Source organism: Hyla sarda, chromosome 4 (genome assembly GCF_029499605.1).
Source record: "Hyla sarda isolate aHylSar1 chromosome 4, aHylSar1.hap1, whole genome shotgun sequence".
NCBI classification, from domain to species: domain Eukaryota; kingdom Metazoa; phylum Chordata; class Amphibia; order Anura; family Hylidae; genus Hyla; species Hyla sarda.
The window spans coordinates 405095064-405123063 of record NC_079192.1 but is presented as its reverse complement, the minus strand read 5'-3'; the positions used below and the strand labels follow the sequence as shown (position 1 = coordinate 405123063).

General features: G+C 42.0%; 1 protein-coding gene across 2 annotated transcripts in view; it reads right to left on the bottom strand.

Annotated features, from left to right (window-relative positions):
- The window catches only part of FBLN1 (fibulin 1), an 87013-nt gene that overhangs the window by 16656 nt on the left and 42357 nt on the right, over window positions 1-28000 (bottom strand). Inside the window, exons 6-15 of one of the 2 annotated variants that reach the window (XM_056517501.1) lie at window positions 27536-27637; window positions 22741-22878; window positions 21810-21947; window positions 18930-19073; window positions 18284-18412; window positions 16625-16750; window positions 15109-15228; window positions 14470-14601; window positions 14260-14383; window positions 2356-3935 (exon numbers count right to left, since the gene is read on the bottom strand). In XM_056517501.1, coding sequence (XP_056373476.1) covers window positions 3584-3935; window positions 14260-14383; window positions 14470-14601; window positions 15109-15228; window positions 16625-16750; window positions 18284-18412; window positions 18930-19073; window positions 21810-21947; window positions 22741-22878; window positions 27536-27637 — 1505 coding nt within the window. In that variant the 3' untranslated portion in view covers window positions 2356-3583. Of the gene's footprint in view, window positions 1-2355; window positions 3936-14259; window positions 14384-14469; window positions 14602-15108; window positions 15229-16624; window positions 16751-18283; window positions 18413-18929; window positions 19074-21809; window positions 21948-22740; window positions 22879-27535; window positions 27638-28000 lie in introns of those variants that run through there. The other variant, XM_056517500.1, reaches the window with a different exon arrangement.

Below are 28000 nucleotides of genomic sequence, written 5' to 3'. Positions count from 1 at the left end.
CCCGGAGTTTTGATTGGTGAGGGGCTGAGTGTTCAGACCTCCATCGATCAGAAGAATAAGCTGGGAGAAGTCCACAGGGTCACGTGATCAAGATATACTCTCAATGTAAGTCTATGGAACATGTCTCAATCACGTCACACAAGAAGAGAGATAAGCGCGTGGCCATGTGATCTTATCCTTTCTCGTTTTCCTGATCGGTGGAGATCTGATCACTCAGACCCCGACCGATCGAAATTTTTGACATAAGTCTAGGGTATGTAGAAAGTTTTTTAAGTGACAGGTAGACTTTCAACCTAGGAGTAAGTATTTCATTTCCCTGCAGCGCCTCCACAGATGAAGCTAAGCATTACACTGTAGAAAAGGAAAGGTCCTCCAGAGCGAGAGACACTCTTTGTAGCCACTCTAGCTGAGAGATGAGGATCCCGAAAGGAAGGTCCTCCTCTATTATATACAACAATGGGTTTTCTAAAGTAGACAGCCCCATTGAAAGGCTCCGTCACCTTTCCTGACATCTGATCTAGTAAATACTTGTATTTCCAATATCCCTGGAGCATTTTTTCTCAGCACTGTCATATTCCTCCGTCATTCTTCTTGGAAATATATGGATAAGATTAGGGCTACGTGGTGACTTTGGCCAAAGATGGCTGTGACGCGCAGCAAGAAAGTGAATGAGGGTTACGTGGTGACCTGCCAGTGGCCATGACCACGGTCCGACTGTCGGCAGAAATCCACTTCGGGTCCCAACACAACCCCATTCACTTTCATTAGCTGGAATATGGTATTTTAACATAGCCTCACAACCCGTCTCTGAAACAACTAATCTTAAAATTCCATATTGTGTCATTCCTCTGGTATTCCTCCTGGAAATGTATGAATACATTGACATTTGGGTGTTACCATTTCCACACTATTTAAAGGGGTACTCCGGTGGAAATATTTTATTTTTTTTAAATCAACTGGTGCCAGAAAGTTAAACAGATTTGTAAATTACTTCTATTAAAAAATCTTAATCCTTCCAGTACTTATTAGCTGCTGAATACTACAGAGGAAATTATTTTCTTTTTGGAACACAGAGCTTTCTGCTGACATCATGACCACAGTGCTCTCTGCTGACATCTCTGTCCATTTTAAGAACTGTCCAGAGTAGGAGAAAATCCCCATAGCAAACATATGCTGCTCTGGACATTTCCTAAAATGGACAGAGATGTCAGCAGAGAGCGCTGTGCTAGTGATGTCAGCAGAGAGCTCTGTGTTCCAAAAAGAAAATAATTCCCTCTGTAGTATTCAGCAGCTAATAAGTACAGGAAGGATTAAGATTTTTTTTTTAAATAAAAGTAATTTACAATCTGTATAACTTTCTGGCACCAGTTGATTTAAAAGTTTTCCACCGGAGTACCCCTTTAAACCGTATGCAGGGGCACACTCCACTGACAAATGGGAATAGCCCCACCCAATTGTCAATGTTCATACATTTCCAGGAGGGATAGCAGAGGAACCGCACAATGCAGAGTTCTAAGTAAAAATGTTCCAGAATTGGTATTTCAAGGATGATGTATTTACTAACAGACAGACAGGTCAGGAGAAAGGACTTCTTAAAAGGGGTACTCCACCCCTAGACATCTTATCCTCTATTCAAAGGATAGGGGATAAGATGTCTGATCGTGGGGGGTCCCGCCGCTGGGGACCCTTGCAATCTCAGCTGCGGCACCCCAGTCTTCCGGTGCACAGAATGAACTTTGCTCCGTGCCGGATGACTGGTGATGTGGGGCGGGAGGCTCGTGATGTCACGGCCATGCCCCCTAGTGACATCATGGCCACGCCCCTCAATGCAAGTCTATGGGAGCTGGCGTGACTGTCATCATGCCTGCTCCCATAGACTTGCATTGAGGGGCATGGCCGTGATGTATAGGGGATAAGATGTCTAGGGGCGGAGTACCCCTTTAAGATGTTAAAAGCCACTATTCATATTCCCAAACCACACCAACAACCACATGCAACAAAGTCAACTTTATTGAATCTAAGAAAAAGCAAGATTTAAAAAATAAAAACAATAAAAATAAAAACAAACTGTATCGAGGATGAGCCCCAGAGCGCACATTGCTTCAAAGCCGGATGACTGGCGATGCGAGGCGGGAGGCTCGTGACATCACGGTCACGCCCCCTCGTGACATCACGGCCACGCCCCATCAATGCAAGCCTATGGGAGCGGGCGTGACTGTCGTCACGCCCCCTCCCATAGACTTGCATTGAGGGGCTTGGCCGTGACGGATAGGAGATAAGATGTCTAGGGGCGGAGTACCCCTTTAAGATGTTAAAAGCCACTATTTGTATTCCCAAACCACAACAACAACCGCATGCAACAAAGTCAACTTTATTGAATCTAAGAAAAAGCAAGATAAAAAAGAATAAAAATAAAAACAATAAAAATAAAAACAAACTGTATTGAGGATGAGCCCCAGAGCGCACATTGCTTCAAAGCCGGATGACTGGCGATGCGAGGCGGAAGGCTCGTGACATCACGGTCACGCCCCCTCGTGACATCACGGCCACGCCCCATCAATGCAAGCCTATGGGAGCGGGCGTGACTGTCGTCACGCCCCCTCCCATAGACTTGCATTGAGGGGCTTGGCCGTGACGGATAGGAGATAAGATGTCTAGGGGCGGAGTACCCCTTTAAGATGTTAAAAGCCACTATTTGTATTCCCAAACCACAACAACAACCGCATGCAACAAAGTCAACTTTATTGAATCTAAGAAAAAGCAAGATAAAAAAGAATAAAAATAAAAACAATAAAAATAAAAACAAACTGTATTGAGGATGAGCCCCAGAGCGCACATTGCTTCAAAGCCGGATGACTGGTGATGCGAGGCGGGAGGCTCGTGACATCACGGCCACGCCCCCTCGTGACATCACGGCCACGCCCCATCAATGCAAGCCTATGGGAGCGGGCGTGACTGTCGTCACGCCCCCTCCCATAGACTTGCATTGAGGGGCTTGGCCGTGACGGATAGGAGATAAGATGTCTAGGGGCGGAGTACCCCTTTAAGATGTTAAAAGCCACTATTTGTATTCCCAAACCACACCAACAACCGCATGCAACAAAGTCAACTTTATTGAATCTAAGAAAAAGCAAGATAAAAAAGAATAAAAATAAAAACAATAAAAATAAAAACAAACTGTATTGAGGATGAGCCCCAGAGCACACATTGCTTCAAAGCCGGATGACTGGCGATGCGAGGCGGAAGGCTCGTGACATCACGGCCACGCCCCCTCGTGACATCACGGCCACGCCCCATCAATGCAAGCCTATGGGAGCGGGCGTGACTGTCGTCACGCCCCCTCCCATAGACTTGCATTGAGGGGCTTGGCCGTGACGGATAGGAGATAAGATGTCTAGGGGCGGAGTACCCCTTTAAGATGTTAAAAGCCACTATTTGTATTCCCAAACCACAACAACAACCGCATGCAACAAAGTCAACTTTATTGAATCTAAGAAAAAGCAAGATTTAAAAAAAAATAAAATTAAAACAATAAAAATAAAAACAAACTGTATTGAGGATGAGCCCCAGAGCGCACATTGCTTCAAAGCTCTGCAGTGACAAAGACATGTAGTTTGGCTATGAACGTGTTCAAGGTCCCATGTCGAATGAGATCCATCTGGATAGTTAGGAAGAAGTCCTGGGGCTCTGTGATTGGATGCTGGACGGCCACAAGGCCACTGTGGGAGTTCACATTTTTGGTGACGAAATAACCCTTCTCGTTCCCGCTGGTAATGGACAGTTGGATGTTATCGCCAGGGAGCGCATGGGATGGGCCCATGCGGAAAATGTCGGTGGGGACTGGGATGTTGGTGGGGAATGAGAGGTGGTGATAGGTAATTCTCAGGGGCTGGCTCTGGCACTCATTGTCAAAACAAGGCAAGCGCTCGCAGCGGCTGCAAGAAAAGTGAGAAACAAGACAAGAGAAGAATTAGTGCGCGTGAAGCAAGCGTGTCAGCCGAGCAGAAGAGACTACAGATCCAGGGGGCCGTGGACCCCGCCTCTGGAATACTTTTTACATTGAAGCTCCACAAAATCCAGTGTAAAAATACTTATCGTCTACCTATTCTCTAGTCACATCTAAAGCTGCATTCAGAATTCTGATAACTTCTTGACGTCTATGCTGTATGAAAACAGCAGAGGGCAGTGGTGGGATTTGAGGTCAAGTAGGTCCCCAGCCAAGTCCTCAGGGCCCACCAACAGTCCAGGATTTAAAGGGGTTATCCAGGAAAAAACTTTTTTTTTATATATCAACTGGCTCCAGAAAGTTTAACAGATTGGTAAATTATATGTAATATAATCACTCCTCTAAGATTTCACCTACAAAAGGTGCATAATGATAATTCAAGAATTGCAAAATTGTAATAAAATTAAAATTTATTTAAAATGTCAATGTAAAAATATGATGAAATATATATCTTGGCACTAATATAGGAATAAACCACCACTGGGCCCTAGTGGGGATATTCACACAATATGTCATTTAGAACATTATTCACATTTCTAGAAAATACTAAATTAGCATCAATCTAATAGTCCGGCATCCAATGGTTCGGCAACTGATAGTTCAATGTAACGGCAGTCTATGTGATAGATTTGTAAAGGTATGGTCCGATCGCAGCTGGGCACAAAAAAAGAGTCCAATAAAACGAACTGTCACTGGCTTCAATACATGTATCAGTGTTGTAATTGTTATGATCTCACCAAATCCTGGGAACACCCGATGAGTACTGCTGTAGTGGTCTGCGGTGATGGTACAGGCAGCGATGTTAGAGCTGTCACCGATCCAGGGGTGCGCTTAGCGTAGCGCGTTACGTACCGGCCGTACTCCCCCTCTGTAATGGACAAGCAGATGCAGTGTTGGTATATTGTGGGGGTCCCTCGTGGTGGATGAAATCCCGGCGGGGATAGTTCGCTCTTGGCAGGTCAGTTGTACAGTCCAAAGACTCGGACCGGACCAATGGTAAAGGACGGATGTTTAGACCAGTTCATCTGAACCAGAGAATGCCGCTGTGCCGTGTTCACATTGGATGTAAGTCCGTATGATGCTAAAGTGCCTGATAAAGATGCAATCTATAGACTTACATCCAATGTGAACACGGCACAGCGGCATTTGCTGGATCATAACAATTACAACACTGATACATGTATTGAAGCCAGTGACAGTTCGTTTTATTGGACTTTCTTGTGCCCAGCTGCGATCGGACCATACCTTTACAAATCTATCACATAGACTGAATATATATATTGAACTATCAATGGACTGGCTTGAGTGGCATTGGGGCCGCTCTGCCAGTGGGTCGTTCCCCCTGTGGGCACTGGTGTCGCGGCGGTGGTGGTCGCCGCCCAGTGCTACGCCATTTTATGCTAGGGACATTAGGGACCCACTCTAAATAGGTGGCCTTGACGTGGCGAGTGGGCTTTGTACTTTTTGATCAAAACGTATATACTAACAACCTGTTAGTTTTTGAAATTATGCTGTGAAACAATCAGATTATTATACAAGATCGTAGATGTGCACCATGTCTGTTTTTCTACCCGAATTCACATTGAACTATCAGTTGCCGAACCATTGGATGCCGGACTATTAGATTGATGCTAATTTAGTATTTTCGAGAAATGTGAATAATGTTCTAAATTACATATTGTGTGAATATCCCCACTAGGGCCCAGTGGTGGTTTATTCCTATATAAGTGCCAAGATATATATTTCATCATATTTTTACATTGACATTTTAAATAAATTAAAATTTTATTACAATTTTGCAATTCTTGAATTATCATTATGCACCTTTTGTAGGTGAAATCTTAGAAGAGTGATTATATTACGTATACTTTGAAATTTCTTTGGCCGGTGGGTTCCGGTATTTAATCACACTATCCTCGGATTTTTGGTTGTGAGCTGCACCAAATTTTTTAGATTTGTAAATTACTTATTAAATTACTTTGTAAAAAATCTTAACCCTTTCAGTACTTATAAGCTTCTGAAGTTAAGGTTGTTCTTTTCTGTCTAAGTGCTCTCTGATGACACGTGTCTTGGGAACCGCCATGTTTAGAAGCAAATCCCCATAGCAAACCTCTTCTAAACTGGGCGGTTCCCGAGACACGTGTCATCAGACAGCACTTAGAAAAGAACAACCTTAACTTCAGAAGCTCATAAGTACTGAAAGGATTATGATTTTTTAATAGAAGTAATTTACCAATCTGTTTAACTTTCTGGAGCCAGTTGATATATATATAAAAAAAGTATTTTTTTCCTGGATAACCCCTTTAATTTTTTCCCTGTTCTATTCCAAAGGAGTAACTTAAAAACCTGGAATGTTGGTGGCCCTGGAGGACTGGGACCAAAGATGTGGCTACCTGGGGAAGCTTAAAGGGGTCCTCCACTGGAAAAAAAAATTTTTTTTAATCAACTAGTGCCAGAAAGTTAAACAGATTTGTAAATTACTTCTATTAAAAAATCTTAATCCTTTCACTACTTATTAGCTGCTCAATACTACAGAGGAAATGGTTTTCTTTTTGGAACACAGAGCTCTCTGCTGACATCAGGAGCACAGTGCTCTCTGCTGACATCTCTGTCTATTTTAGGAACTGTCCAGAGCAGCATATGTTTTCTATTGGGATTTTTTCCTACTCTGGACAGTTCTTAAAATGGACAGAGATGTCAGCAGAGAGCACTGTGCTCATGATGTCAGGAGAGAGCTCTGTGTTCCAAAAAGTAAAGAATTTACTCTGTAGTATTCAGCAGCTAATAAGTAATGGAAGGATTAAGATTTTTTAATAGAAGTAATTTACAAATCTGTTTAACTTTCTGGCACTAGTTGATTTAAAAAAAAAAAAAAAAAGTTTTCCAAGGGAGTACCCCTTTAATCTGATGTGGACTGAATCAGTCCACGCGGACATTGCCGTCCCCGTAGAGGCTAAATGTATTCCGCATGGTATTCCACTGACAGTAATTCCATAGTGCAGTGGAATACCACAATTTCCATACAGAATTTCTGAGCGGAATTAGGGTGCCTGCACACCACGTTTTTGCAGTACAGTTCCCGTATCAGGTTTTTGATGAAAAACAGATTCCTCAAAACCGGACTAAACTGTATTAAAACGTGTGTACAAATTTCAACCCGTATACGGTAAAAACCTTACGGTTTGAAAAATGATGTCTGGTTGCATCCGTTTTTTTTAAGAAAAAAATTTATACTTTTTAACTTTTCACTCCATTTTGAATAAAGTTTCGCATGTTTGATTGAAATTCCAAGAAAAAAAACTGTGCAAAGTCAAAAACTGTATGGTGAAAACCGGATGGAACAGTACGCACATATGGTTCTGTACTTTTCCCATTGACTCCCATGATTAAAAAAAAAATGTATACAATTTAATACGGTTTTTCACCCGGACCAAAAAACGCGGTAGACTACGATTTTGGGTACAAAAAAAAAAATACTGAGAAAACCGTATAAGACGCAAAACAGGCTAAACTGGATGATGCGTTTGACATACGGTGGTTTTCTAGACGGTTTTGTACGGTTGTTACCTTGAAACTGTATACGGGAACTGTATAGCAAAAATGTGGTGTGCGTGCACCCATAGGCTTGGAAATTCTGTACGCCTTAAAGGTGTATTCCGCTGCCCCAGTGTTCGGAACGGCCACCCCCTCTTGTGATGTCACACCACGCCCCCTCAATGCAAGTCCCATAGACTTGCATTGAGGGGGGGTGTTGTGACGTCGTGAGGGGCGTGGCCATGATGTCACAACCCCCGCCGACCGATCCATGCGTTCTAAATGAACACTGGGTGCTGCACAGAGATCGCGGGGGTCCCAGCTGCAGGACCCCCGCCATCAGACACCTTATACCCTATCGTTTAGTCCGCTTTTTTTTTTTTGCCTCCTCTGGATCAATTCAGTAGGGACTCATTAGGGTTATAGGTTGAATTTGGTGGACTCTTTTTTCACTCTACGGGTGCCGGATCCGGCTGGGGGAGGGGAAAACAGTGCGCTCCCGTACCCCAGCCGGACCCACGCCCTAATCCATTGACTTAATGAGCCGACCGGAGTCACCGTTTTACTCTGGTCGGCTCATTTTTGACCCGTATCCGGTTTTCTGACCGGACCTCAAAACGTAGTATACTACGTTTTGAGGTCCGGTCAGAAAACCGGATATGGGTAAAACATGAGCCGACCGGATTTAAACGGTGACTCCGGTCGACTCATTAAAGTCAATGGATTAGACCGTTGGTCCGGCTGGGGTACGGGAGCGCACTGTTTTCCCCTCCCCCAGCCGGATCCGGCACCCGTAGAGTGAAAATGTGGTGTGCATGCACCCTTATTATGTAACCAAGGCACAACACGCCCCTCCATGTATCTCTATAGGAGAGTAGGGAAATACACGAACGCTGTATCTATACCTCTCCCATAGAGATACATGGAGGGCGTGTTGGCCACCGCTTTGTGCCATGGTTGAGCCAGGGTGTTGGCTGAAGATCCCGGGGGGTCCCAGCAGATGTTCCGTACCAAAGTTCCACTTTCATCATATGTACATGTCAGTGGAGCTGGGTCTTAAAAAATATTCCAAAACGTGAGCTTGGCTGGAAGTAAAGCATCTAAAAGAAATGTACGAGGGACATTCAAAAACTTTCCGCGGGACTAGTAGTAATTGGTCGAGTCTTAGCCGGTCATGTGACTTGCATCGCAAAGGAAGGTGACAATGTAGAAAAGTGATGTTATTCATTTTTAAATAGAGTTAAAAAATAGTGTGGAAACTCATTTTAAGTCCCTAGTATACATATATAACTAAGGTGCAGCCCCAAAAACACAAAAATGTAAAAACCTTACAAAACAAAGAGACCACGGACTTAGGTTAGAGCTACATGGCGACATGTGTTCCGCAACAACATATCGCATCTAAGTTGTCCGTTCAAAATATTTGCGCGACTTGTCGCGCAACCTTGTGAGTTGAATGCGACGTGTCAGTTGAATGCGACATGCATCGAGGTCAATGGTGGAAAAGTAGCGTGCGACTTGTGAACTCAAATCCCTCACAAATGGATTTTGTTTTTATTTTTTTATGACTATTGCGTCACAGTGCTATATCATGTGCCGCAACGCAAGTGAGTTGGGGATATAACAGGTGTTTAAAGGGGTACTCCGGTGGAAAAACTTTTTTTTTTTTATCAACTGGTGCCAGAAAGTTAAACAGATTTGTAAATTGCTTCTATTAAAAAATCCTAATCCTTCCAGTACTTATTAGCTGCTGAATACTACAGAGGAAATTATTTTCTTTTTGGAACAGAGTGCTCTCTGCTGACATCATGACCACAGTGCTCTCTGCTGACATCATGACCACAGTGCTCTCTGCTGACATCATGACCACAGTGCTCTCTGCTGACATCATGACCACAGTGCTATCTGCTGACATCATGACCACAGTGCTCTCTGCTGACATCATGACCACAGTGCTCTCTGCTGACATCTCTGTCCATTTTAAAAACTGTCCAGAGTAAGAGAAAATCCCCATGGAAAACATATGCTGCTCTGGACAGTTCCTAAAATGGACAGAGATGTCAGCAGAGAGCACTGTGCTAGTGATGTCAGCAGAGAGCTCTGTGTTCCAAAAAGAAAATAATTTCCTCTGTAGTATTCAGCAGCTAATAAGTACTGGAAGGATTAAGATTTTTTTTATAGAAGTCATTTACAAATCTGTTTAACTTTCTGGCACCAGTTGATTTAAAAAAAATAAAAATAAAAAATTTCCACCAAAGTACCCCTTTAAGTTTTACACTTCTGCCAAGAGACAGACAAAAATAAATATTTTACGCTAAAATTTAAATTTTATTATTTTGACCCTATTATTAAAAACTCAGCAAGAACCTGTCTAGTAAGATTTCTTTTCTTTTTTTTGGCTCTTTGCTGCCCTCTGGCACTCTCAGAGCATCAGGAAGCCTGATATCGTACAATCCCCCCCCCCAACATGTTTCACCACACACACAGTGGCGTCCTTAAGGACAATAACATAGCATTACCCCTGAGGATGCCACTTTGTGTGGGGTGAAACATGTTGGGGGACATTGCTGAAATTTTACATGCAATTTATGTTGTGCGACCAAATTTACCTTGTAGTTGTGGTCTTAGTCATAGGTAGTGTCGCGAATATAGCACTATATATTCGTAATTACGAATATTCATTTTTTGTTTTTTGTTTTTTTTCACAGTACACATCACAGTGATCATCCCTTTCTGCTTCCAGCTTGTGTGATGTAAAGAAGGCTCTAATACTACTGTGTGAGACCGGCGTGCGAATTTTCGCATATGCGAATATTGACATATACTACTTTTCGCATATACGAAAATATGCAAATGCTAATTTTCGTATATGCGAATTTTCAGGTATGCAAATTTTGTATATGCTAATTTTCGCACATGTTGATTTTTAGCATGCGTGAATGTTCGCGTATGCGCAAATAAAGAGAACATTACGAATATGTGAATATTTGCGAATATATGTCCATATATTCGCGAATATTCGCGAATTCGAATATGGCCTATGCCGCTCAACACTAGTCATAGGTAGTGTTGCTCACGAATATTCGCAATGCGAATTTTATTAGCGAACATCGCATATTCGCGAATTTGCGAATATAGCACTATATATTCCTAATTACGAATATTCGTTTTTTATTTTTTCACAGTACACATCACAGTGATCACCCCTCTCTGCTTCCAGCTGCGAATTTTCACATATGCGAAAATCTACATATGCAAATTTTCATTCATGATAATTTTGTATATGCTAATTTTCGTTTATGTTAATTTTCGCATTCACAAATTTTCCGCTTATGCGAAAATAAAACGCGAATATTCGCGAATATAGCACGAATATTCGTCCATATATTCGCGAAATTCACGAATTCGAATATGGCCTATGCCGCCGCTCAACACGTGTTGCTCGCGAATATTCGCAATTCGAATATTATTCGCGAATATCGCATATTCGCGAATTTCGCGAATATAGCGCTATATATTCGTAATTACGAATATTCCTTTTTTTTAATTATTTTTTTCTTCACAGTACACATCACAGTGATCACCCCTCTCTGCTTCCAGCTTGTGTGGTGTAAAGAAGGCTCTAATACTACTGTATGAGACTGCCGGACGAAAATTCGCATATGCGAAATTTAGCATGTGCTAATTGCTCGCATATGCGAATCCTCACGCATGCTAATTTTGAATGTGTTAATTTCCGCATGTTAATTTTCGCATGCGCGAATGTTCGCATATGCGAAAATAAAACGATAATATTACGAATATGCGAATATACGCAAATATATGACGAATATTCGTCCATATATTCGCGAATATTCGCGAATTCGAATATGGCCTATGCCGCTCAACACTACTCAACACTAGTCATAGGTATGTAGGTACAAAGGTATCTACAGTTCTATAGTGACCTCTACAACCTTATAGCCACTTATAGGAGACAGATGTTAGTTTCATTCTGTCTTGATATTAGTAGGTCCTCTCAACAATCTAATGCAATATTTTCCAACCAGCATGCCTCCAGCTATTGTAAAACTACAACTCCCAGCATGCCCGGACAGCTGGAGGCTGTCCGGGCATGCTGGAAGTTGTAGTTTTGCAACAGCTGGGGGAACGCTAGCTGGAAAATACTGATCTTATGTGAACAGTCGGATGGCATTTGCATACTGCCTGTGACATGCATGCTGCTGCACCGAGCACAGCCTGATCGCAACGTTGTAACCTGTCAAAAATCATTGACTGTCTATCGCACATCTCTCCATCTAGGGGATTTGCGCCCAACGTCTAGCGTCCGCAAAAGGCTGCGGAAATGAACCTGCAACCATTTGTCAGACCCTCCCTGCGCTCTCCTGAAATACTCTGTGCTGCTGTATATCTTTCTCTCAGTATGTCACCTGCAGTTCACCTTCACCCCCATGACATTTTGCCCTAACAATATGGACGTGTCATTGCTAGTCCCCCCCCCCCCCACAAGATCATTTAAAGGGGTACTCCGGTGGAAAAACAAATTTTTTTTTCTTTTTTAAATCAACTGGTGCCAGAAAGTTAAACATATTTGTAAATTACTTCTATTAAAAAATCTAAATCCTTCCTGTATTTATTAGCTGCTGAATACTACAGAGGAAATTCTTTTCTTTTTGGAATGCTCTCTGATGACATCACGAACACACTGCTCTCTGCTGACGTTATTATAACAATAATAATAAGTCTTTATTTATTGTTGTCCTTAGTGGGATTTGAACCCAAAGCCCCAGCACTGCAAGGCAACACTAAGCCACCATGTTGCTCTTAGCATACATCTGCTATGCATGGTTGCTAAAATGGACAGAGATGTCAGCAGAGAGCACTGTGCTCGTGATGTCATCAGTGTTCCAAAAAGAAAGGAATTTCCTCTGTAGCATTCAACAGCTAATAAGTACTGGAAGGATTAAGATTTTTTAATAGAAGTAATTTACAAACATGTTTAACTTTCTGGCACCAGTTGATTAAAAAAAAAAAAAAAAAAAAGTTTTTCCACCGGAGTACCCCTTTAACTTAGCTCCTGAAATACTCTGCACTGCTTCTGGTTACGATAAGTAAAAATCTGAAGATAAGCGGTTGCCTGAAGCTGATGCCACTTATCTTAAGACTTTTATTAAGATTGACTATCTTCATTTTTAAACTTTTCCCCTTAAAGGATTTCCCAGTGGAAAGTATATATATATATTTTTTTTTAATCAACTGGTGCCAGAAAGTTAAAGGGGTACTCCACTGGAAAACATTTTTTATTTTATTTTTATTTTTTTAATCAACTGGTGCCAGAAAGTTAAACATTTTTGTAAATTACTTCTATTTAAAAATCTTAATCCTTCCAGTACTTATGAGCTTCTGTATACTACAGAGGAAGTTCATTTCTTTTTGAATTTCCATTCTGTCTGATCACAGTGCTCTCTGCTGACACCTCTGGCCATTTTAGGAACTGTCCAGAGCAGGAGAAAATCCCCATAGCAAAGCTCTCCTGCTCTGGACAGTTCCTGACATGGACAGAGGTGTCAGCAGAGAGCACTGTGGTCAGACAGAAAGGAAATTCTTAGGCTGCATTCACACGGCCATCTAGACCCGTCCCTTTCTTCTCCTATCATAAATAAAAACAGACTTTAAAAAAAAACGGACAATAACGGATGCACATGAATATTATCCTTTTGTATCCGTTATTGTTCAGTTAATAAACCAAAAAAATATGTTTTTGTTCTGAGCATGCTCAGAAGTAAAAACAGATCAAAGAACCCCATAGCAAACCTCTCCTGCTCTGGACAGTTTCTAAAATGGTTAGAGGTGTCAGCAGAGAGCACTGTGGTCAGACAGAAAGGAAATTCAGAAAGAAAATAACTTCCTCTGTAGTATACAGCAGCTAATAAGTACTGGAAGGATTAAGACTTTAAATAAAAGTAATTCACAAATCTGTTTAAATTTCTGGCACCAGTTGATAAAAAAAAAAAAAATGTTTTCCAGGGGAGTACCCCTTTAAACAGGATATTAATCCTTCCAGTTCTTTTCAGCTGCTGTATGCTCCACAGGAAGTTCTTTTCTTTTTGAATTTCCTTTCTGTCAGACCACAGTGCTTTCTGCTGGCACCTCTGTCCATTTTAGGAACTGTCCAGAGCAGGAGAGGTTTGCTATGGGGATTTGCTCCTCCTCTGGACAGTTCCTGACATGGACAGAGGTGTCAGCAGAGAGCACTGTGGTCAGACAGAAAGGAAATTCAAAAAGAAAAGAACTTCCTCTGTAGCATACAGCAGCTGATAAGTACTGGAAGGATTAAGATTTTTAATTAGAAGTAATTTACAAATCTGTTTAACCTTCTGGCACCAAATTTTTTTTCCACCGGAGAACACCTTTAAAGCGAGAGAGATTGGAAAAAAGGGTCTCGCAATAGCGCCTCTCTGGTGCACTGGCCATGTTTGGCATAGCAGCTCAGCTGCATTTAAGTGAATAAAGTTGAGGGGCACTACCATACACAACCCATAGACAAGGGCGGCACTGTTCTCGAAAACAAACAAACATTTTATTATGGTCTTATGCTACCTCTTTAAATCACTAAGCGCCCAAACAATCATTGAACTGTCATAAACCCTCAATAAAATGTGAATATTAGAATCATACAGATCAGATTAAATCCTGTGACTACAATGGACTTTACTTACGTCTCAATAGCTTTGCGGTAGTTCTGGGGACATTCGAAGGCCAAACACTTGTACCCTCCTTGGATGTTGAAGCAGGTCTCGGTACCACTGCAGTTATGTGTCCCTGTCACACACTCATCCACATCTGTAAAAGGGATTTTATTCCATATAAGGTCTCCCAGAACAATATTATACGTAGGGGTGAAAGGCGTTTCTCATTTCCGTACATACCCTGACAGTTTCGGCCATTAGGGGCCAATGTATATCCGGAGAGGGGGCAGGTGCAGCGGAAGCTGCCGGGAACATTGTTGCAACGGTAAGAACATATGTGTCCACCAGTTGGTAGAGCGCATTCATCAATATCTATAGATAGAAAGGAAATTATATATTTATACAGGACTAATACAGTATATGTGTCAGGGTAGATAGATATAAGATAGATAGATATGAGATAGATAGATAGATAGATATGAGATAGATAGATAGATATGAGATAGATAGATAGATAGATAGATATGAGATAGATAGATATGAGATAGATAGATATGAGATAGATATGAGATAGATAGATATGAGATAGATAGATATGAGATAGACAGATAGATAGATATGAGATAGATAGATAGATAGATATGAGATAGATAGATAGATATGATATAGATAGATAGATAGATAGATAGATATGAGATAGGTATGAGATAGATAGATATGAGATAGATAGATATGAGATAGACAGATAGATAGATATGAGATAGATAGATAGATATGAGATAGACAGATAGATAGATAGATAGATAGATAGATAGATATGAGATAGATATGAGATAGATAGATATGAGATAGATAGATATGAGATAGATAGAATTTTACCTTCGCATGTGATTCCATCCACATCACTTAGCTGGTATCCTCGGCGGCAGTAACACTGGTATGAGCCATAGACGTTGGCACACTCCTGGCTGCACGGATTGCTGTTACATTCATCCACATCTGAGCAATAAACAGAGAAGATATTTCTGTAATCCCAATGATGGACAATATAGATGAATGTATGGAGCTGTGAGCGGTGTGACTGCCCGGGGGGGGGGGGGGTAGGGGGGGGGGGGGGTTGCAGAATAATTTAGAATCCCAATGCCTCTAGAAAGGACATAGTGCTCCAAGCAGCGCTCCGCCACCATCTCTTAGTAGCTGTTGAGCTGAAGAAGAGGTGGTACACATTACCAATATGTCTGCCCAGACCCCTCCCTTCTTGAAATTTTTATAGGACAGTCATGGCTGTAGGGGAACATGGAAGGGGCATATCGGTGCCTGTAAAGGTAGAGTCACACCCCAGTGCATCAAAAAGGTTATCTGTATACGATATCATAAGTTGACAACAATGCAGCATATGAAGATACTAAAGGTAGCATTCATTACACAATAACACTGTGATGACTGGCTAGCAGCACAGGAATATATAAAGAAGTCTTTCTCAGTTATGCCTAGCCTGTGAAAGTTCTTGTGACTGAAACTAGCTACCTCTGCATATGTATTGTCTATCTGGTTCTGTGACTTTTTGGCTTGGCCTTTGACTACCCTTTGGTTCTCTGTTATTGCTCTCCGTTCCCTCCTGGCTTTGACTCGGCTCTTTGACTGCGTATTCAGTGTGTGTGTGTTTAGGTTTATTTCTGTTTGTTTTGTGTGCCTCCAGCTGTTCCCGACCTTTGTTAGTTTTTGTAGTTCATTGTTTTGACCAGTGACTGTCCATCACTTATTTGGGAAGGGACCGGCACCGTGGTGGTGGGCCCACTTCCTAGGGCGGGTACGCAAGTAGGCAGGGACAGAGGGAGTGGGCAAGTTCAGGGCTGCACTCTATACCTGCCTGACATGACAAACACCCTCTATTTAGCAATACCAGTGGTTTAACTTTTCCAAAACTAGTGGTAGACTCCCTTTAAATAAACAATAAATGTAGAAAATATACAAAAAAAGTAAAGCATAAAGAATTCTTCAATATGTGTCTCAGAAGATTGTCCATCTGCCACCTGTCTCACAGACTGAAGATCAGACTTGTCTGTAAAGCAAATGGCTGCCGCAGAGAATCTCCCTCTCACCACTGTCTTGTATAGGAGACCAGGCCTACAGACCCCGCCCCTCTTAGTTAAATTCCACACCATTGGCCACCTGCCAGCTGAAATTGTAGAGATATTCTCTTCTCTCAAATGTCTTGTTCTCCCACAAAAAAAGAAAAATTGATAAAATCTCTCTATTGCCCATCAGCACAATACAGAGGCCTGGCCATTTGATGTCCTAATGTAGGTATAAAAGATGGGATCCCTACAATGATCTGGAATCGTGTTAGTGTTCCCTTTGGTATGTGGTTTCTTTAAGGATGTGGCCTTTTTACCTTCGCAGTTTCGGCCATCCAAAGCCAATTTGAAGCCGGTGGAACAACTGCAATAAAAGGAGCCGGCTGTGTTTTCACACTTGTGGGCGCAGATACGACCGGAGTATCCTCTGCACTCATTCACATCTGGGATAGGCAGAGAAAAGAAAATGTTATGTTATGTTCTACCTTATCTCTGTTGGTTTCTGCACATGCATTTTTCCATATACCAATGGTGGACTTCTCCTCCTCCCACCACCCACTGATAGCATGAGTCTCTCACACAGGCAGAGGTAGATAGGCTGTAGCGGAGTCCCTGCCTCCCTCTCACAGCATGAGTCTCTTACAAAAGCTCAGGCATATAGACTGCAGCTGCATCCTCCTCCTCCCTTTCCCCTCTCACATGAGTCTCTTACACAGGCTGTAGCATATAGACTGCAGCTGCATCCCCCTCCTCCCTTTACCCTCTCAAGGCATGGGTCTCAGACTGATACATATAGACTGCAGCTGCATCCTCCTCCTCCCTCTACCCTCTCATGGCATGAGTCTCTTACACAGACGGATACATATAGACTGCAGCTGCATCCTCCTCCCTCTACCCTCTCCAGGCATGGGTCTCAGACTGATACATATAGACTGCAGCTGCATCCTCCTCCTCCCTCTACCCTCTCATGGCATGAGTCTCTTACACAGACGGATACATATAGACTGCAGCTGCATCCTCCTCCCTCTACCCTCTCAAGGCATGGGTCTCAGACTGATACATATAGACTGCAGCTGCATCCTCCTCCTCCCTCTACCCTCTCATGGTATGGGTCTCTTACACATACAGATACATATAGACTGCAGCTGCATCCTCCTCCCTCTAACCTCTCATGGCATGAGTCCGTTACACAGACGGATACATATAGACTGCAGCTGCATCCTCCTCCCTCTACCCTCTCAAGGCATGGGTCTCAGACTGATACATATAGACTGCAGCTGCATCCTCCTCCTCCCTCTACCCTCTCATCGGATGGGTCTCTTACACATACAGATACATATAGACTGCAGCTGCATCCTCCTCCCTCTACCCTCTCAAGGCATGGGTCTCAGACTGATACATATAGACTGCAGCTGCATCCTCCTCCTCCCTCTACCCTCTCATCGGATGAGTCTCTTACACATACAGATACATATAGACTGCAGCTGCATCCTCCTCCCTCTACCCTCTCATTGCATGAGTCTCTTACACAGACTGAGACATACAGACTGCAGCTGCATCCTCCTCCTCCCTCTACCCTCTCATCGGATGGGTCTCTTACACATACAGATACATATAGACTGCAGCTGCATCCTCCTCCTCCTCCCTCTACCCTCTCATGGTATGAGTCTCTTACACATACAGATACATATAGACTGCAGCTGCATCCTCCTCCCTCTACCCTCTCATTGCATGAGTCTCTTACACAGACTGAGACATACAGACTGCAGCTGCATCCCCCTCCTCCCTCTACCCTCTCATTGCATGGGTCTCTTACACTGACTGATACATATAGACTGCAGCTGAATCCTCCTCCTCACAGCATGAGCCTCTTACACAGGCAGAGGCATATAGACTCGGCTTTATCCCAATCCAATATCTTTTACAGTCCACATGGACTATATAAGACTATAATACTATAAAACTGCAATACTCACCAGCACATGTTCTGCTGAGGGCATCAAAGTGGTATCCAGATCGGCAATCACATCGATAGGTACCGGGCACATTCAGACAAGTGTGCCCCTCACCACAGGGGTTCTGAATGCTGGAACACTCATTGATATCTAAAAACAGAACATTCCATGATATTTTTTTTATATATATTGCCAAAAAAAGACAAAGCGATTATCCAGAAGATGGAAGATGGAAGATAACTGACTATGGATGGTGGGTTGGGGGTGGAGGGGGAGGTAGGTTTATATAGATAAAGTTTATTTGTTGCATAATTAAATGTTTTGCAACTTTCTATTATACTTTGTGTGTTCAATTCCTTCTCAGCTTGTTTTCAGTGAATATGGGAAAACCTATACAGGCCTAATGCTTTTTACTGCTAAGGTTTATACAATTGTATCCAGTCTGTAAGATAAAAAAACAATATTTACAGTGCAAACGTTGCTGTATTATTTGCTAACATCAAGCAGAGATGGAGAAAACCATAAAGAATTATAAAAGAAAGTACATTAGAGAGTTGAAAAAGATTTTGTAGCATATATATATATATATCCAATATATTAACTTTTATGCAAAAATTATATATGATCTGCAATATGGGTACTGCCACTAAGTTAAAAAGCCACCGACCTTCGCATTTTGTTCCGTCAGCGCTCAGGTGATATCCCCGTCCACAGTTGACCACGTGTCGCTGACAAGTGTAGGAACCTTCGGTGTTGATGCAGGTCTGACCCTGAGGACATGGCGCATTGACGCTAAGACATTCATTGATGTCTGGATAGAAAGAAAGACATTAAAAACTTAAAATAAATATCAACTCAAAGTGTTAAAGGGCATAAAACATTGACTGTAAAAAACTGAGATCCTGGACCCCTACCCAGTCCTGCGAATGGGGAGGGAGCAATCAGGCCCGAGCCAAGTAGCTGGTATGATGCTACATAGTGTCACCAGCAGGGGGCATCATAATAGTCCTAAAAATATCCTTTGGATTGGGGATAAGATGTTTTCAGCAGAGTACCCCTTTAAGTGTGGTGCCCCAGCACAGTAGCTCCAGCTGCTACCCATTATAATTGTCGGGTGGCTAAGATAATAAAGGTTTGCTGGATGAACAATGTTTAGGTGTGAATATCTGCATTGCAAATGTATTTTCTGTATTGAACTAAAAGCATACACTGAACTAACCAGAGTTCAGAGGGTTAATGTTTCTCCTGTGCCTCCTAGTTGTCTCCTGGCCAGCTGATGCCGGAGAAATCTCCAAGTCCAACCTTTCTTTCCTGGGGAAATCGGTGGACCTAAATATGTGTTATGGAGTTTAAAACCTGACCTTTGCCAGTCACACATGCCTTAGCTGGCTCCAGTAGTACATAGGCCTCAATCCATAACAGCCATATAGGTGCCTTCATTTAGTATCTAGTTCCAGTCCCGTGGCAAGGTTACATTTGTCTAGTTGTTTTAGCCTCCAAGAAGAGATTTTTTTCAGAAAGGATACAGCTGAACAAGGGCCTTCCTGTATTTCGCTGATCTATTTCAGACCTATGGTCAGACCAGTGCCAGCCTGTCTACCAAGTCAGGGAGCACTTCCCTGGATGTGTCATGTCACAGATTGCCACCAAAAGAGTCAGTAAAGTGGAGTCCTACATATTGTACCTAAACAAGCTAAGTAGGATGCTCAGCCTATGCTCATTAAAAAAAGGATGCTAGCCTAATGGGGGTTCTCCGCCAAAATACATTTTATCCCCTATCCGAAGAATAGGGGATAAGATGCCTGATGGGGAGGGTACCACCACTGGGGACCCCCGCGATCCCTGATGAGGCACCCCGGTCATCCGTGCATGAAGTGAATTATGCTACGTGCCAGATGACTGGAGACTACAGCCTCCACGACTCCTCCATTCATGTCTATGGGAGGAGGCGTGACGGCTATGTATATACATATACATGAATCGAGGGGGCGTGGCGTGACATCACGAACACTGAAGCTTGGAGCCGCTACCACCGCTACTGGTCCGGAGATCATTGGGGTTCCCACCGGCGGGACCCCCAGCAATCAGACGTCTTATCCCCTACTGTTCCGAACGCTGGACCGGTGCCGGGAGCTTGTGATGTCATAGCCCTGCCCCTCATCATGTCAGGTCCTGCTCCCTCAATGCAAGTCTATGGGAGGGGGCGTGACAGCTCTCTGCTGACATCTTTGTCCATTTTGAGAACTGTCCAGAGTAGGAGTAAATCCCCATAGCAAACATATGCTGCTCTGGACAGTTCCTAAAATGGACAGAGATGTCAGCAGAGAGCACTGTGGTAATGATGTCAGAAGAGAGCTCTGTGTTCCGAAAAGAAAAGAATTTCCTCTGTAGTATTCAGCAGCTAATAAGTACTGGAAGGATTAAGATTTTTTAATAGAAGTAATTTACAAATCTGTTTAACTTTCTGACACCAGTTGATTAAAAAAAAAAAAAAAAGTTTTTCACGGTAGTACCCATTTAAAAGATGAAGTACAGGTAAGAAAGTCTGTCTAAACTAAGTGCAAAAAGTAATGCACAGGTAAAGACACAAAGTTAAAGTCACAGAGAAACCTGACCCAACCAGTAACTCAATCTTCTGAAATTGGAATCAAACATGGGATTCAGGCAAAGGACCAGCTGGTGGGTGAGCTGTATACAAATCCTAAGGATAAGTGCCCCCCCTCCCCCCCCACTGTAACCCCAGACGTTATGTCACCTAGGGGCAATATATTGCATATATACTGCACCTTAGATTGCTGTTACTCAATCCGTGAGAATCTTCATTGAGTAGTTTCAGTCATTTGGACCTGAGAACTACTACTTCAAGATTTGTAACAATTAGTTAATCTGCTACCGATGCATCATATCAAGGGACAGTGACAAAATCTAGATTCTTCCGACTCCTAAGCTGCTTTATTCAATGTTGTATTCAAGAAACTGTCTTTGCAAAAGGAGTTAAGTCAGGTTTATAAGTTTATTTTTATGGAATTCTAGAGTTAGAAGTCTCATTCCTGGAATTTTAATTTGCGTGAACATTTCAAGGAACAGTGACAAAATCTAGATTCTTCTGATGGCTGAGCTGCACTATTCGAAGCTGTATTCAAGAAACTGTATTTGCAAAAGGAGGTAAGTAAAGTTTACAAGTTGTCTGACGTCTCATTCCTGGGATTTGAATACGGCAACAAAAAAATTGGGTGAATGATTTGATGACACAAACCTCAGGGACTGCTACACCCAGCATAACCCTCATCATCATCATCATCATCACTAGTGCATACCACATAAGTGTCACCCGGAGTACCCTAGTCTGTCTTAGAGGAGGATAGTGCCTCTACCCATCCAAAGGATTTGTAACAATTAGCTAACGATGCACCATTTCAAGGGACAGTGACAAAATCTAGGTTCTTTCGACTCCTGCACTATTCAAAGCTGTATTTAATAAGCTTTATTTGCAAAAGGAGGTAAGTAAAGTTTACAAGCAAAAAAAAATCTCACTGTCTTGTCTTACCAATACAGTTGCCCAGTGCATCCTGAATGAAACCAGTGCTGCACTGCACTTTGGGGCGACAGCGGAACGATCCGGGCGTGTTCTGGCAGTTGAAGTTCGGCAGACAGTTGTGAGTTCCTGTTGCGCACTCATCGATATCTGCAAATCCCAAAATAAACACAAACTATTGGGTCATCAGTTCTGGTTTACAACCACCAGGGGGCAGCAGAACGGTGATCATTATCACACAAAAAAATAAATAAAATAAAAAAATACAGAAAGGCTCTTGCCAGCAGGTGGCAGTATCCTAAAGGCTTTACAAAGGACTTAAAAAGTATAAATAAAGTAATAAAAAAATATTTGTACAATTAGCTAATCACACATAAAAAAGGAATAAATCAGAAAGACTCTTGTCAGCAGGGGGCAGTATCCTAAAGGCTTTAATGTGCAGAAGATATTGTTATCAGATGCTGCCTCACAGTGTTTTCAAACCAGGGTGCCTCCAGCTGTTGCAAAACTACAACTCTCAGCATGCAACAGCTGGAGGCGCCCTGGTTAGGAAACACTGGCATAGTATAGCCTTGACCAGCATAAGCAATCTAACCAAGGACTCAAAAAGTGTAAATAGAGTAATAAAAAATGTTTGTTACAATAAAAATCACACACACAAAAAAATAATTAAACAGAAAGACTCGCCAGCAGGGGACAGTATCCTAAAGGTTTGCATATAATATTGTTATTAGATGCTACAGCATCGGCCTTTGGCTGTTGTATAATAATAAATAAATAATTAATCAATAAAAGCAAAAAATAAATAAAAAATTTAAAATAATATATATATATATATATATATATAAAATTAAATAGTAATGTTATTAAAAATTGAATAAACAAAAAATTATATATATATATATATATATATATATATATATATATATACCCCCCCCAATACCTTTACAGCTGTTGTCCTCGGTGAGTTCGTAGCCGGTGCCGCAGTTGATCTCTCTTTGACAGCGGAAGGACCCGAGCTGATTGATACAGATCTGTCCCACCTTACAGTTGTGCGTTCCGGCGATACATTCATTTATATCTGTGCAAATAAAAAGTACATAAAAAATTGCAGCAGTACAGAATAAATCTCAGTGGGGGAGGGGCCCTTGTGGCGTGAAAACCACCATACAAGTCTCACCGCACATGCGCGGCTTCATCAGGCATCATCATGCCTGATGAAGCCATGCATGTGCGGTGAAACGCGTTGCATTTTAATGAACCTTTTATACTCACCTGATGTGCCTGTTCCGAGTCAGCGCCGCAAAAGACCCATCGCACCTTTGAAGTCCATTTGTCGCTATCTACTTGGTTGGGAGGCTGCAGACCAGGCTCTAACAATCCTTACACGCTGTCCATTGTTGTGTGTGAGCTCACACAACCACCTGGGGTAAGAGGCTTTAAAAAGAATCCTTCTACCAATACCTACCCAGTCGGTTTTACGCTATGGAGTGCTCTCTTTTATATTTCTGGACAGTTCCTGACATGGACAGAGGTGGCAGCAGAAAGCACCGTGGTCAGACTGGAAAGAACTACACAAGTTCCTCTGGAGCATAGAGCAGCTGATAAGTACTGGAAGGATTAATATTTTTAACAGAAGTAATTTACAAATCTGTATAACCTTTTGGTATTTTGAAAACATTTATTTTCCTCCGGAGTACCCCTTTAACAAGTCTCTGGCATTAGAATGCAACTTCTTTTACAGTAAAGAACCCAAAGCAGATTGCACAGGGCCCCTTGTTTTTAGGGCGCTCATGGGCTGGATTCCTTAAAGGGGTATTCTGATGAAAAACATTTTTTTTTTTAAATCAACTGGTGCCAGAAAGTTAAACAGATTTGTAAATTACTTCTATTAAAAAATCTTGATCCTTCCTGTACTTATTAGCTGCTGAATACTACAGCGGAAATTCTTTTCTTTTTGAAACACAGAGCTGTCTGCTGACATCACGACCACAGTGCTCTCTGCTGACATCTCTGTCCATTTTAGGAACTGTCCAGAACAGCATATGTTTACTATGGGGATTTCCGTTTACTCTGGACCGTTCCTAAAATGGACAGAGATGTCAGCAGAGAGCATTGTGCTCGTGATGTCAGCAGAGAGCTCTGTGTTTCAAACGGAAAATAATTTCCACTGTAGTATTCAGGAGCTAATAAGTACGAGAAGGATTAAGATTTTTTAATAGAAGTCATTTACAAATCTGTTCAACTTTCCGGCACCAGTTGATAAAAAAAAAAAAAAATAAAAAAAAAGGTTTTCACTGGAGTACCCCTTTAAGAGATTTTCTGGGTTAATTCACAAATTACACTGCGATATAGTCCCAACGTATATGCTGCCATATATTCCACAAATAATACTTCCATAAATTATTTTTTTTTTTTCCAAAAACATTGCCACTCTTGTCCGCAGGGCACGTGAGGTATTGCAGCCCAGTTCTATTGAAGTAAATAGAGCCAAGCTATAATACCACACACAACCTGAAGATTTGGCGCTGTTATTTGGATTAAAAAAAGTTGCTAAATCCAACATCTCAATCATTTCTATAACAAAATACCATACTTTCCCCCCCACCAAAAAATAAATTTGAATTGGTCTCTGCGATCATGGGGGTTCATAGAGGTTGGATCCCACCTAACTTATGATTAACCCCTTAAAGGGGTTCTCCGGTGGAAAACTTTTTTTTTTTTTTTTTCAATCAACTGGTGCCAGAAAGTTCAACAGATTTGTAAATTACTTCTATTAAAAAATCTTAATCCTTCCAGTCCTTATTAGCTGCTGAATACTACAGAGAAAATTATTTTCTATTTGGAACACAGAGCTCTCTGCTGACATCATGACCACAGTGCTCTCTGCTGACACCTCTGTCCATTTTAAGAACTGTCCAGAGTAGGAGAAAATCTCCATAGAAAACATATGCTGCTCTGGACAGTTCCTAAAATGGACAGAGATGTCAGCAGAGAGCACTGTGGTCATGATGTCAGCAGAGAGCACTGCGCTCGTGATGTCAGCAGAGAGCTCTGTGTTCCAAAAAAAGAAAATAATTTCCTCTGTAGTATTCTGCAGCTAATCAGTACTGGAAGGATTAAGATTTTTTAATAGAAGTAATTTACAAATCTGTTTTACTTTCTGGCACCAGTTGGTAAAAAAAAAAAGTTTTCCACCGGAGTACCCCTTTAAAGTTGTAGGCTGCCCCAAATAAAGGGATACCAATGATAGTGTACCAGTAATATACTGGCTTTAGATCAGTGTTTTCCAAACAATGTGCCTCCAGCTGTTGCAAAACTACAACTCCCAGCATGCCCGGACAGCCTTCGGCTGTCCGGGCATGCTGGGAGTTGTAGTTTTGCAACAGCTGGAGACACACTGCTTGAAAAACACTGCTTTAGATACTACCATGGATCTGAACCTACTTATGAAGAACAGCCACCGTCTGCGTTATGATGTCTATGCACCCTGCTTTACGCCCACCAGCCTGGCATTATTTCTATTGGTCCGCAAGTAATGAAGAGGTTAATCTGCTAGGACCACACAGGCAAGAGAATAGAAAAACAGATGTAAAAAAATATATTTCAATAAAGCCTCCGGGAAATGAATCAGAAGATCCCTGGACTCGATCCAGCAAGTCTTCCGTACCCCGCACCCCCCGTCTCTGACCCCAGGTTAACAGCCGGAGCTGCCAATTGGAATCGGCCCATTCTGCCGGGAAGGGTTCATATAACAGCGGTAAATGAGATTACAAGTGACACCACATGGCGCTGGCCCATTTTCCAGGCTATCGGACATTTCAAAGCAATTCTATTGGTCTGGAAAAGTAATAAAAACAATTTTAAATAATAATAATCCAGTACGTAATAATTTAAAGGGGTACTCCCTTTTTAAATCAACTGGTGCCAGAAAGTTAAACAGATTTGTAAATGACTTCTATTTAAAAATCTTAATCCTTCCAGGACTTATCAGCTCCTGTATGCTCCACAGGAAGATCTTTTCTTTTTGAATTTCCTTTCTGTCTGACCACAGTGCTCTCTGCTGACACCTCTGTCCATCTCAAGAACTGTCCAGAGTAGGAACAAATCCCCATAGCAAACCTCTCCTGCTCTGGACAGTTCCTGACATGGACAGAGGTGTCAGCAGAGAGCACTGTGGTCAGACAGAAAAGAAATTCAAAAAGAAAAGAACTTCCTGTGGAGCATACAGCAGCTGATTAAGATTTTTAAATAGAAGTAATTTAGAAAACTGTTTAACTTTCTGGCACCAGTAGATTTAAAAATAATTTTTTTTCTACTGGAGTACCCCTTTAATGGACTGAAATATATGTTGTAAATCTTGGCCAAACATTAAAGGGGTACTCTGGTGAAAACCTTTTTTCTTTTAAATCAACTGGCTCCGGAAAGTTAAGCAGATTTGTAAATTACTTCTATTAAAAAATCTTAATCCTTCCTGTACTTATTAGCTTCTGAATACAACAGAGGAAATTCTTTTCTTTTTGGAATGCTCTCTGATGACATCACGAGCACAGTGCTCTCTGCTGACGTTATAATAATAATAATAATAAGTCTTTATTTATTTATTGTTGTCCTTGGACAGAGATGTCAGCAGAGAGCACTGTGCTCATGATGTCATCAGTGTTCCAAAAAGAAAGGAATTTCCTCTGTAGTATTCAGCAGCTAATAAGTACTGGAAGGATTAAGATTTTTTAATAGAAGTAATTTACAAATACGTTTAACTTACTGGCACCAGTTGATTTAAAAGAAAAAAGGTTTTCACCGGAGTACCCCTTTAACCTTTCTAATATACTTCATAAGAAGAAGTCTCCTTTTTTACAGAAATTATGGCTTATAAAAAAGACCACAAGAAGGCTCCATACCATCCAGAACATAATCCTGATGCAGCATCATCTTTGTCCCAGCTGAAGCACAGGCAGGGACAAAGTTCAGGAATTGAGGGCGGGACTAGCACTCCTCTGTGCTCTCTCCTGTCCTATCAGACCGCAGCATGAAAACAGAGAGGAGGGGGTTAGAGAGCTGCCTTCCGTGATTGAAGACACAGCATAGCAGAATCAGGAAGGAAGTGAGTGCATGGTGAGTGAGGGCGGGCTCAGTTCGTGCCTGGAACTCGCCCCTTCTTGAGCAGTGGATGTCAGAATGAGTGGGCAGCAGAACAGATGGATTTGTGAGCCAAATACAGAAGCTAGACACATTATTTTTTTTTCTGTGCTATGACAGGTATCCAGGAATAACTTTTTTTTTATATATATCAACTGGCTCCAGAAAGTTAAGCAGATTTGTAAATTACTTCAATTACAAAATCTTAATCCTTTCAGTACTTATGAGCTTCTGAAGTTAAGGTTGTTCTTTTCTATCTAAGTGCTCTCTGATGACACGTGTCTCGGGAACCGCCCAGTTTAGAAGCAAATCCCCATAGCAAACCTCTTCTAAACTGGGCGGTTCCCGAGACACGTGTCATCAGAGAGCACTTTTACAGAAAAGAACAACCTTAACTTCAGAAGCTCATAAGTAGTGAAAGGATTAATATTTTTAATAGAAGTAATTTACCAATCTGTTTAACTTTCTGGAGCCAGTTGATATATGAAAAAAAGTTTTTTCCTGGATAACTCCTTTAACATAATCGACCACCGGGTGCTGGATGATGGGAGTTTTACTACATCCCCATTCATTATAGTGCTCTATAATATCGTCTATACCTTCACAGGTGACTCCGTCAGGTTGGAGCTGGTATCCGGCATAACAGGAACAGACCACGCTGCTTCCGGTGTCTCTGCACTGCTGGGTGCACGGTCCTCCGCCTGCAAATAGGAAAAAACATGTTCATCCTATGATGCCTGCTGCATTGTGCGAGACGTAGGGGGACATTTACTAAAGCGCGTGCACCAATTTGTGTGCGCCAACTGTGTGCGCCGGAGAGCATGTTTAGTGGACAAAGTTGATAACCTCTTGTAAGTAAAGTCTCAGACATACGGACCATTTAGTCGCCAATAAGACCTAAAGTCGCAGACGTGCGCAATAGTCAACGATAGATAAAGTCCCGATTGAATCCAAAAGTCGCAGACTTTTGGATTCAATCGGGACTTTATCTATCGTTGACTATTGCGCATGTGTGCGACTTTAGGCTTACTTGGCGACTAAATGGTCCGATGTCTTAGACTTTA